General features: G+C 41.6%; 1 protein-coding gene across 1 annotated transcript in view; it reads left to right on the top strand.

Moving 5' to 3' along the window:
• LOC139721433 (scavenger receptor cysteine-rich domain superfamily protein-like) overlaps nt 1–11,940 on the top strand; it is a 28,756-nt gene extending 16,816 nt beyond the window's left edge. Inside the window, exons 7-12 of the mRNA XM_071632748.1 lie at nt 3,087–3,291; nt 5,189–5,316; nt 5,952–6,287; nt 7,661–7,984; nt 8,675–9,010; nt 9,798–11,940. Of these exons, the coding sequence (XP_071488849.1) occupies nt 3,087–3,291; nt 5,189–5,316; nt 5,952–6,287; nt 7,661–7,984; nt 8,675–9,010; nt 9,798–10,012 (1,544 nt within the window). The 3' untranslated portion in view covers nt 10,013–11,940. The remainder of the gene's footprint in view (nt 1–3,086; nt 3,292–5,188; nt 5,317–5,951; nt 6,288–7,660; nt 7,985–8,674; nt 9,011–9,797) is intronic.
• Nucleotides 11,941–12,624: the final 684 nt, after the last annotated feature.

Genomic DNA, 12,624 nt, shown 5'->3' with positions numbered 1-12,624 from the left:
TCAAGAGAGTTCGGGTAGCGATGAGACAGTCAAGAGAGCTCGGGTAGCGATGAGACAGTCAGGAGAGTTCGGGTAGCGATGAGACAGTGAAGAGAGCTCGGGTAGCGATGAGACAGTCAGGAGAGCTTGGGTAGCGATGAGACAGTCAACAGAGTTCGGGTAGTGGTGAGAGAGTCAAGAGAGTTCGGGTAGCGATGAGACAGTCAAGAGAGCTCGGGTAGCGATGAGACAGTCAGGAGAGCTCGGGTAGCGATGAGACAGTCAGGAGAGTTCGGGTAGCGATGAGACAGTGAAGAGAGTTCGGGTAGCGATGAGACAGTCAAGAGAGTTCGGGTAGCGATGAGACAGTGAAGAGAGCTCGGGTAGCGATGAGACAGTCAGGAGAGTTCGGGTAGCGATGAGACAGTCAGGAGAGTTCGGGTAGCGATGAGACAGTCAAGAGAGTTCGGGTAGCGATGAGACAGTCAGGAGAATTCGAGTAACGATGAAACAGTCAAGAGAGTTCAGGAAGCGATGAGACAGTCAGGAGAGTTCGGGTAGCGATGAGACAGTCAAGAGAGCTCGGGTAGCGATGAGACAGTCAGGAGAGCTCGGGTAGCGATGAGACAGTCAACAGAGTTCGGGTAGTGGTGAGAGAGTCAAGAGAGTTCGGGTAGCGATGAGACAGTCAAGAGAGCTCGGGTAGCGATGAGACAGTCAGGAGAGCTCGGGTAGCGATGAGACAGTCAGGAGTCAGGAGAATTCGAGTAACGATGAAACAGTCAAGAGAGTTCAGGAAGCGATGAGACAGTCAGGAGAGTTCGGGTAGCGATGAGACAGTCAGGAGAGTTCGGGTAGCGATGAGACAGTCAAGAGAGCTCGGGTAGCGATGAGACAGTCAAGAGAGTTCGGGTAGCGATGAGACAGTGAAGAGAGCTCGGGTAGCGATGAGACAGTCAGGAGAGTTCGGGTAGCGATGAGACAGTGAAGAGAGTTCGGGTAGCGATGAGACAGTGAAGAGAGTTCTGGTAGCGATGAGACAGTGAAGAGAGCTCGGGTAGCGATGAGACAGTCAGGAGAGTTCGGGTAGCGATGAGACAGTCAGGAGAGTTCGGGTAGCGATGAGACAGTGAAGAGAATTCGAGTAACGATGAAACAGTCAAGAGAGTTCAGGAAGCGATGAGACAGTCAGGAGAGTTCGGGTAGCGATGAGACAGTCAGGAGAGTTCGGGTAGCGATGAGACAGTCAAGAGAGCTCGGGTAGCGATGAGACAGTCAAGAGAGTTCGGGTAGCGATGAGACAGTCAAGAGAGCTCGGGTAGCGATGAGACAGTCAAGAGAGTTGGGGTAGCGATGAGACAGTCAGGAGAGTTCGGGTAGCGATGAGACAGTCAGGAGAGTTCGGGTAGCGATGAGACAGTCAAGAGAGCTCGGGTAGCGATGAGACAGTCAAGAGAGTTCGGGTAGCGATGAGACAGTCAAGAGAGCTCGGGTAGCGATGAGACAGTCAAGAGAGTTGGGGTAGCGATGAGACAGTCAGGAGAGCTCGGGTAGCGATGAGACAGTCAGGAGAGTTCGGGTAGCGATGAGACAGTCAAGAGAGTTCTGGTAGCGATTAAACTGAGTGTAACAACAAAGTCCGAACGGAAAGTGTAGCAACTGTCTTTGAAGAAAAATGGTGTCGAGTTCTCTCCATAAAAATTTATCGGGCAATTATCTGGTTGTCTCCTGTCTTGTGAATTGTCTAGTAAGTACATAAGTAAGTAAGTATCTATCTCTTACAAATGTCTGCAAACCAAAGCATTGGTAGAATCCCACATCTTGGCAACGAGACAACAATGCTAAAAAATGAGCGCATCGCGCTCAGAAAACACACAAAGAAGCGCGCCTCAAATAGCGCAGCGCCCATTATTACTCAATAATAGAATACGCATATAACTTATTTACACGCACATACAGTGTACGTCATAATCAATACATTAAATGTACATAGACTGTGGCTAAGACAAAGGCCACAATAAGAACATGCTACAAGTTCATTGTTGACCAATGTCACACTTATAATTCCACATGGACTTCCCTCAATAATTATTTTTATCCTATGTAGTGCAGTCTGTGTACCAAAGCAAATATCCAGTGTTTTTGTATTGATATGATGGTACCGTAATTATGTTCCAGGTCCATTACTTCTCTTAGACTGAACACTGCAAACTACTGTATACGCCGAATATTTCGCGAGGTTTTTATTTTCGCGAATTTCGCGAGTTGGGTGCTATTCGCGAAATTAAAAACACACGAAAATATTGACTCTGATCCCGATGTGGATGTAACATTCGCGTGTACATTTCTCCGTTCAGTGCAGGACTCCACGATCGCGAATTTAACCACTCGCGAAATCATCGGGAATTCCCGATTCGCGAAAATTTAGACTCGCGAAATATATGGCGTATACAGTACATACACCAGTACTGCAAGACATTGTATTGTGTTTGATTCAAAGGTTCTTAAAATAACTGGAGGAGTACATGATAGAAATGAAATCAAATTTTGTTCAAGGACAAACTATAACCGCCACAGCTCTTTTGATTGAATCTAGGATAGTTCTCTTGAAGGAATCAAAAAGAAAAAATATTGTCTCAACAATTCTGGGTTACATGTTCAAAAGGTACATGTAAGAAGCAAAGATTTTGTAAATCAAGTTCTAGGAAATGCAGTTTCTATGAAATCAATGTGAATGAAATTATTATCTGGCTTGTTGAATATGAAATTGTCTGATCTTCTCTCCCAAAGGTTACAGGTCGAAGGTCACAACGAAGGTCATGACCATCGTCATAATTCACTGAAAGAATTTGATGAAACAAAGTGAGAGATAAACTGATATACATGTACAAGCAATTGATAATTTACTATAATGATATCGTTGAGGACGGACTGGTTTTGCTATAACACACATTTCCCATAGACACCTGCCCGAGTATTCTTGGGACCCATCTTCAGCGGGTTAATACAAGTCATTGGAGATCAAGAAGTGTTTGTAAAGCAGAATTAGTCTACTGCTATAGAAATGGTGACATTGCACTTTTCGTGGTTACCTTCACACTCCACAGGAGACACGGTCAGACTGGTGGAGGGGGAGTTCCCTGGTGAGGGTTTGGCGGAGGTCTCCTTCCATGGCCAGTGGTGGCGCCTGACCTGCAGCTACCAAGTTGCTGAGGAGGTAGCCACAGTGATCTGCCATCAGCTAGGCTACCGCCATCTTCTGATGAGAGACGATAGACTGTCCAGAAGGAAGGGCATTACCCCAATCTATGAGTTAGTTGATTTGATGTTTCAAATTTCTGTTTGTTTGTTTAGTTGTCCCCGCCGAACGAGTTCGAGCAGGGGACTATGAAACGGGCTCCGTACGTGTGTGTGTCCGTGTGTCCGTCCGTCCGTGTGTCCGTGTGTGCGTCCGTGTGTGATCAAAATCTTCAATTTGCTACTTCTCTGTCATTTATGAGCCAATTTTGATTCTGTTTGCTTTATATGATAGCACTACATGGGAGCTTTGAAACTTCTACACAGAATTTCAGTCGTGACCTTTGACCTTGACCTTTGACCTATATTGTACATTTTGCTACAAAATGCTACTCCTTCGCCATTTCTAACCCGATTTCGATTCCGTTTGCTTTATGTGATGGCACTAGGTGAGGGCTTCAAAACTTCTACACAGAATTTTGACCTTTGACTTCTTTGACCTTTGACCTTGATTTTTTGACCTATATTGTACATTTTGCTACAAAATGCTACTCCTTCGCCATTTCTAACCCGATTTCGATTCCGTTTGCTTTATGTGATGGCACTAGGTGAGGGCTTCAAAACTTCTACACAGAATTTTGACCTTTGACTTCTTTGACCTTTGACCTTGATTTTTGACCTATATTGTACATTTTGCTACGAAATGCTACTCCTTCGCCATTTTTAACCCGATTTCGATTCCGTTTGCTTTATATGATGGCACTAGTTGAGGGCTTCAAAACTTCTACACAGAATTTTGACCTTTGACTTCTTTGACCTTTGACCTTGATTTTTGACCTATATTGTGCATTTTGCTACAGAATGCTACTCCTTAGCCATTTCTAACCCGATTTCGATTCCGTTTGCTTTATGTGATAGCACTAGGTGAGGGCTTCAAAAGTTCTACACAGAATTTTGACCTTTGTCTTCTTTGACCTTTGACCTTGATTTTTGACCTATATTGTACATTGGCTACAAAATGCTACTCCTTCGCCATTTCTAACCCAATTTCGATTCCATGTGCTTTATGTGATGGCACTAGGTGAGGGCTTCAAAACTTCTACACAGAATTTTGACCTTTGACTTCTTTGACCTTTGACCTTGATTTTTTACCTATATTGCACATTTTGTTACAAAATGCTACTTCCGGCGGGGACATATGTTACGCACCGCGTAATTTCTACTTTTCCTTGTTTGTTTTTGTATGTGTGTGTGTGTGTGTGTGTTCCGCTGAACACAGCTGATCTGTATTGTAGTCTTGGTATCCTTTCTAGCGCCTTTCTGCACCTAAATCAGGGCCCTGTTTCATAAAATTTGTCATCAATAACAAGTTACGATAGTTGTTACAAGCTACTGAAATCCTTGCATCTGATTGGCTGAGAGCAAATTTGTTTGTAGAGATGTGGCAGTTGTCATCACACTGAAAACAAGATTTATGAAACAGGATCCAGGCCTTGCTGTCCTACTGTCAGATGTTTTCTGATCATTGGTGCTAGGCCTGGACCAGAAGTGATGACAGATGAGTAATTTTTATCTTGACACTATTAACTCCTTATGTGTCATGATGTAAACTCACTGTGTGCTGCCACATTATTCTTAAACCTCGGCACATAAGTGCTATTGGAAAATATTATGTTTTTCAAAGCCATTTTACTTTTTATAGAGGCACTTGTGCTAGAAATGCATTGCAGCAAAGTTATCGCAAAAATTGCGGGCTTGCTGTGATGTTAATCTTATGACAAAGCTATGGCTGTGACGTTTGTAATGTACTGACGCATATTGTGATTAATCTATAGGCTTGTGCACTGTTTGTTCTTGAGCAAAATATGCGAAATGGTAAGCTGTCGAGTGAGTGAGGTGTGCGAACATGGCACGCAAAGAGTTAGAGAAGCTTGATTACTGGTACATTGATATGATTATTATTGTCTCCCAGTGATATTACCTGCTTGGGGAATGAAACCAGCCTTGCTGACTGTGACTACGAGGTACGGGAATTCTCATGTTACTTCGGTGACTATGATATCACTATCATATGCACCAATGAGACACTTGTACCGTTAGGTGAGTACAGTCTGACCACTCCCATGCCACCTGTATGGTAGTCTTAAAAAGATAACCTATTTGGAAAACCTACAAGTTTGCTGGCCCTAGATAGGTATGCTGTGTGCAAGCAAGTAGGAAGTGAGTATGGAGACCAATGATCTCCACAGATTACTAAACTTATATACCACCAGACATGGTATAACATAAAATCATTCAGCCTTTTGTAAAGACTACCTGACAATCATGATCATTTAATCAGAATATGGACGTCAAGTATGTACTGTGAAACCAGAAATATTCACAGCATGAAATTTTAATGAATTGCCACCGGCATTCATTGCAGACTAGTGCAGGCAAGAACATTTTGTGTGTATTTTAAGTTTGCGAATCTTGGCTTCTCGCAAAATTCACGATGCACATGAAATTTTTTTTTTTTCAGAGTATGCACTATGGGACATGCTTGTAGAGGTTCCAATTTCATCCTTGCTGCTGTATATGGTTGTCTCATGAGTTAGCAATTTTGCCTTCGTTTGAATATATATGCAAAGGAATAGTTGCATATGAATAGCACTTTGAAATTTGATTTACTGAAATGCTGAGCCGTTTGTTCTATCCAAACTTTCTTACAATCTCTCTCTCTCTCTCTCTCTTAGGTTCTGATGTGCGCTTGGTTCAGGGAACGACAGAGTATGAGGGAAGGGTAGAGGTTGCTGTTGGCAATCGATATGGAGCTGTGTGTTCGAGTAGTACCTGGGACTTGAAAGCGGGTAATGTGCTGTGTCGCCAGCTTGGCTTTGAACCGGCCGTGGCAGCTCCCAGATTGGCCTACTTTGGATCGGATATGCGGACGTCATACATGTCCAACGTTGTCTGCTACGGGAATGAGAGTGCTCTCAGTGACTGCAGCTTTACTGGTCCCGAAGGTGTGAGGTGTTCGTCGGGCGAGACTGCCAGCGTCATCTGCGGCAATGATTACCGAGCGCCCGAAGGTGAATGAAATGACGACTTGAATTTTACAGAGTCGGAGCAGTCAGTGGCTGTGTCTCATAAAGAAATAAAACTGAGCTATGTTCATCAACTTGGCCTACTATTTGTTTCAACCCTTAAGGATAAAGAAGCCAGGTTTTAATAAATCACTCTGATTTATTGCTTTACATTATAAGTCTGTGGCGGCCATTTTAGGATTGTGTTTTCTGAATGGTAGTCTTTTATGGCTTACGGTTTTAGAACTAAGATTTTCTTTTTGTTTTTTGTTTTTGTAGCAAATTGGTCAAAACTAAATGACGGTAATCTTTTTTCGAATGTTGAAGTCATTTGTAAAGTGATAGTTGAATAACTGTTGCCTAATAGCTTGTGACAAGATGCAGATCTATCAATGGGTGAGTTTTATGCATGGCATGCATGACATGTGGCACAAGTGTTTTTTTTATGCCTCCGCTACGAAGTGGCCGGAGGCATTATGTTTTCGGGTCGTCCGTCCGTCCGTCCGTCCGTCCGTACGTCCGTCCGTCCCGTTTTGTTTTTGTCGATATCTCAAGAACCGTGTGGTGGTTTTACATCAAACTTGGTATGAGGGTATATCCTTGGGGGATAATACTTTGTGTGGATTTTAGGGTCACAGGGTCAAAGGTCAAAGGTCATTGCAGGTTATTTTGTGAAAAAAAATTTGAAATTTCATGTTTTTCTCCATATCTCGCAAATGGTTCAAGGTATCTTCATGGAACTTAGTATATACAATGTATGCTTGTACCGATGGGCAGTGATTATCTAGGGAAGTTGGGGGTCATGGGTCAAAGGTCAGGGGTCAAAGGTCAAGGTCAACTCCTCAAAATAATGCCTGAAGGTTGTTTTTTTTTTTAACTTGATGTATGGCATGTATTACCAAATATATATTTTTTGGGAAGTTTCTTGCCAAAAGGTCAAAAGGTAAAAGGTCAAGTGAAAGTGCTAAATTGCACTTTTTCCTCCATATCTCGAAAGTAACTCAAGGTATCATCATGAAACTTACATATCTATGCATGTTCAACCTAACAGTGATTCTCTTTGGAACTGTGAGGTCAAAGGTCAAAGGCCAGGTTTAGATAATGCTATTTTCCCATTTGATACTGAAATTATACTTTTTCTCAATACCTTGACAATTACTCAATGCATAAACTTATAAAAGGGTCAAAAGTCAAGTAAAAATCATCAGTTCCCAAAATACCTGCACTCTGACATTTTAATCATTCATCCAATTGAACCTAGTTCTAGGAAAGTGAACATTCAGCACATTTGTGTCGAACTTGTCATTTTAATATTTTGCCAATTGTGTGAAACTGTCATCACACATTGTTTCTGTCTTGTTTATCATTTTCATGAGCAGATTATCAAGTTCGTCTTGTTGGCTCACCCGAGAAGTATGAAGGAAGAGTCGAGGTTGGGTACGATGGACAGTGGGGAGGGATCTGCCGGACTGGCTTTACTCATGAAGATGCGGCTGTAGTCTGCCGTATGCTGGGCAAGTGGGGCGGCATCGAGTGGGCCGGCGACTACGGCAGCTCCGAGGGTCCCGTGGTGATGTCGGGAGTGGCATGCACAGAGAGGGAGAGCCACATTGCAGACTGCCTGCACCAGGGCCCGCCGGGATCTTGCCCATCCGGAGAACTGGCTGGCGTGTACTGCTCCGGGTCGGTGCAGAACTATCAAGGTTTGCCAATTATTGTTGCTTCAGGATTGTAGGGTAGTAATGCATATTGTAAAACCAGAAACATTTGTGGCACAAAAGTTTAGCAAATTGGAGCCAGCCGCTTTTTTCATGGCATGCAACTTTCATGAATTGTTGCAGATCTTGGCTCCTTGCGAAAATTGCAAACGTTTCATGCATGCGAAAATTCAGGTTTTGTAGTCCACTGTATTAATTTTGTTGTCACCGTCATTGTTGTCTTTTCGATTGTGTTATGGTGGGAGTCATTCTGGTCTTCATTTTGGTGGTAGTGTCTTTATTGCAGAATGTCAACTTCTACTTCGTGATCTAGTCTAGGGGTGATATGTTTTCATGATAGATTCTAGAACTGGGCTGGACATGAGTTTGAAGTAGATGCACTGCTCTGCATTATGTATTCTGATTCAACTTCTCAAGAACATAATCACAAAGCAGTGTTGATGGTTAGTGACAAGAAAGACTTTTACTAATCAAGAATGCTGAAGTAAATTTAAAAATGTATTCTAGTGGATATGATGCCTGTCTAGTAATCAGTCCAACCTGAATATGAATGCCCATGGTTTTTATCATAGCTTCTACTGAAACATTGAATAATTGGTGTTTACTTGCATATGTTTACCAGTGAAGGGCAAATTTGTTTATCAGTTGCAACTTCTCCTGTCACATTGCCATCAGACTTCAATGCACGTATTGCCGGCGGAGAATCGTCCTCATTCGGTAGGCCAGAGGTGTTCTACAACGGCTCGTGGGGCTACCTCTGTCTCTCCTCGTTGGGTAGCCACAGCGGCGAGGCGTTCTGCGAGAAGCTTGGACACGACCCCGCGAACACCAATCTGACGGCGGGAGGGCCCGCCACTTTGCTGAGTGCCTCACCGCTGGTCTTCAACTGCAGCCAGAGTGTGAGGGGCAAACTGTCTGAGTGCAAGTTTGTTCTGAATGAGAAGCTTCCGTTGGAGGGGTGTGACAAGCAAGGTATCGCTCTACTGGACTGTGAGGCAGTTGTTCCCAAGGGTGAGTATTTAGGAAAGGTTTTAATAGCAAGGCGCAAGTTCAGTGTGTATCAGCTTGCCAACAGGCAAGAAGCTTTTTTGCAAATGGAGTAGAGTCCTTGAGAACTTTGCTGTAGTCCAGATGATGCTGTGCTTATTCTGTTGTATGTTGTATGTTGTCTGTCCAGACATTTGATGTGCTGTTTACATATGTTTCTGTCTGTTTAAATGTTTTGTGTACATGTATGGAATGTATTCAGCCTGACAAAATTTTATTGTTTTATTCACTTGAAGAAAGATAAGCCAGATGTGCACAATATATACACAAAACTATTTAACTATACTTGATTATAAGATCACATATTTCGAGTAAATGTATGAAAATCCATTGATTTAATGTTTCTTAGAGTGTCAGCTTAACCCTTGGTGTGCTTTGAGGAATGATTCCCCCCCCCCCCCCCCCCAAAAAAAAAAAAAAAAAAAAGAAGGAAAAAAAAAAAAAAAGGAAGGATTCTGAAGAAAGAAACCCCAAAGTGTGGAACACACTGTCCAAAGTGTGTGACACAGAAAGGACAAATATCATTGTGCAATATTTCACTATGTGGAAAGTTTGTGAAACATTTTCCTGAGCTGGAGCTAAAGCGAAATGTAACAGAGCACAAACATTTTTGGAGCTACTTGATTTTGTGCTGCAATACTTCCAACAATCAAAGCAAAGTTCATTGAAATTAGCCCCTCACCATTAAAAAAAAAGAAAGAGAAAAATCAACTTTTACAATTCTTTCTGCTTATATTGTCTTCACTTGCAGAGGAAAAACCGAAGAAAAACGTTCGCTTCATAGTTCAGATGGTGTTCATTGGTCTTACTGTTTTACTGGCCCTGGTATCAATAACCTCGTTAATTGTGCGATGTTGCTTGTCGGGCTCAGACAGTCCGGACCAATCCAACAGTGCCAACTACAACGCCGTGGCTCAGTCAGACGGTGGAACAGAGGGAACAAAGCAGTCCAGCACAGCCATTTGAATGTTTGCATTAACCACATGGATGAGGGTGTTGTAAGGTTGCCTTGAAATGGCTGAAGTGGCTTGTAACTCCATGTTTATGTTATACTTTGATCGAGCATAATGGATGATAACCTTCCATTAAAATCAGGCAAAATGAAAAAAGAAAACGTTGTAGAATGTAAAAGTTTCACATGTTTTTATGAAATTTGATAATGGTCGTGACCTCTTATGTTAATTAGATGAAGCAAATAAGTCATGTACTAACTCTTCCATTGGTTCGCAAGTGTCTTCAGAATCATGCACTTGATGGACATTAATTTAGTAACTGCAAACCTATCCTGCCTCATTCTTCTGATCTTGAATTCTCTTCTTACTCTCTTTTAGAAGATGAAATTCAGTGACTCGTGTATTGTTACGCCTTGTTAACATAGAGGCAATATCCTAGTGTGCAAGATTTAGTGACTGCCTCTGTTTGTAGATGCATAAAATATGCATCCCCTAGATATAGATTGATAATCAAATAGCGTTCGGTGCCTGATGGCAACCAGACATGTGTGGTTTTTCAGGAGTATTAAAGTGACAGGGTAGGTTAAACATATGATGGGTATGCAGTGAAGGCGAGTCATTGCTTTTGAGCAGTGCTCTGAATATATGAGAAATGTTGACTTGTTAATACAATTTGTTGTGCTTGTACACGAACAAAGAACCCCATTGCGGTGAAAAATGTACATTCTATATCGATGGTATACTTATTTTTGACACTCAGCATAATTCTTTTTAGACATGGTTGTGTGGCCTGAAGTAGAAATTCTAGTTGTACTGTTGATATAAAATGTGGCATAGGAAGTGTCTTCGTGTGCCAGTTCATCTGATGAAACAGTGCAGTGTGTGAGGTGCAGAATGCCTTGTGTGTTTGAACAAATAAAGATCATGTGATGAAATTATATTTCATAGATATTAGTTGAAGGGTAAAGATATATGCATACCTTTCATGGGTTGTTGATTGTAAACTAAAATGAAATGTTAATCATCCTTGATATGATATTTTGCTAGTTCTTGTCTGCAAATTTTGAAATATTTTGCGTAAACTGAAATTGATCAATTTGTTCACCATCTTGAGCAGTTCTTCTATGTGACTAGTCTTCCCCATTTTGTGTAAGTCATGATTTAATTTGTCTTGAACCTGTTCTTCGTTGTCACTATTTTGATGTGATGCAATGATTTTCAGGGATTAAATACAAAATGTATGTATGTTGAAACCATTAACAAGTGCATCCCCCCCCCCAAAAAAAAAAATAGCACAAAAAAAAAAACAAACAAAAACAAAATAGATGATAACCAAGTTCCCTCTCAAGAGGGATACATGCCAATTTGTTGTCAATTTTGTCAAACTTTCAAAAATCAGATTTTACAGGAGTGAAAATTCATGAAATGCGTTCAATTTTCACTGCCAATGCAATGTGCCTGCCCATTCTTGATGGATGCCATTCTGGTTGTAAAGATACATGGAACGCATTTGCTATGTGATGACAGAAGCAACTGATACTGATAGTGTGATTTCTGTAAGTAATTGTCATTGATATATGGCCAATCAGATGTGTGTGTATTTAGTGCTTATTAGTGAATCTATGTTGAAGTCTTTTTGTGTGTATTTGATAGCCCTTAGATTAATAGTGATTATACATCTCGTACAATGAGCAATTTATTTCATTTCGTGGTATTAAATGTGTTTGTCATTTTGAAATTTGCAGGACTTTTCCGGAGATCTTGTTCCAAAAGATTTTTTCCTCGAATATCTGTACTCCTTAAGCATAGCCAGTATGTTTGACACTGCCTTCCTCAGTGTATGATTGTTTTATTTTTAAGCATGTTCCATGAGGGTGGTCCATGAGGGTTTGAATATTTTGCTGCAACATGCTCGAATTCTTATGCAATATCCTCAGAAGCCAGCACTGTACATGTTATGCAACATCCTCAAGAATTGGTAACATACTCAAAATAAGATGTATTCAAACGTGTGAAAAATGTGTGCAAAACTTGAGAAACATCAAACTACTTTGAAAATTTGTGCACAGAACGTGAGACAGAAAATTGAATGTAAGCAGCACAACGGGAAATCAGTCGCAAAATACTGTGCGCACTCGTGAGATACTCTCCGTGCACATACAATTTCTGCAACATCCTCACATGCGGAGCTTGCAACTTGCTCAAATTTCATGTTGTGGATCACCCTTTGAATCCATGATATGTGGTGGCATGTGTAGCAATCATAATGGCTGGTACCTGGAGAGTTGAATGTTCACAGTTCAACCTGCGCTTTGGAGATTCCCCAGATATTATCCATCTTTTTAAATCCTTATATTATTTCTTGGCTCCAACAAAATTTCTGTGTGCCGAGTTGCTTGCCATAGAGAGTGTGTGTAAATTGTGATCTTATCCTGTAGAGAAGTGAATAGAATACTGTATGGCTGACTATGCAGTAGCTAGAAATTTGTGCTATATATCTTTAATGAACCGTGTTATGTGTTACAGACAGGTACACAAACGCAGAGCTTTAAAAAGTGTGTGTTGTTTGACCCAGTCTGTTGGGTTTCATGGTGTGTGTTTACGTCGACTTTGCCTCTTTCCCAG

This window comes from Diadema antillarum, unplaced genomic scaffold, assembly GCF_040938485.1.
Source record: "Diadema antillarum isolate AM-2024a unplaced genomic scaffold, OU_Dant_1.0 scf00000143, whole genome shotgun sequence".
In the NCBI taxonomy this organism is placed as follows: Eukaryota; Metazoa; Echinodermata; class Echinoidea; order Diadematoida; family Diadematidae; genus Diadema; species Diadema antillarum.
This window is presented reverse-complemented; position numbering and strand designations above follow the sequence as displayed.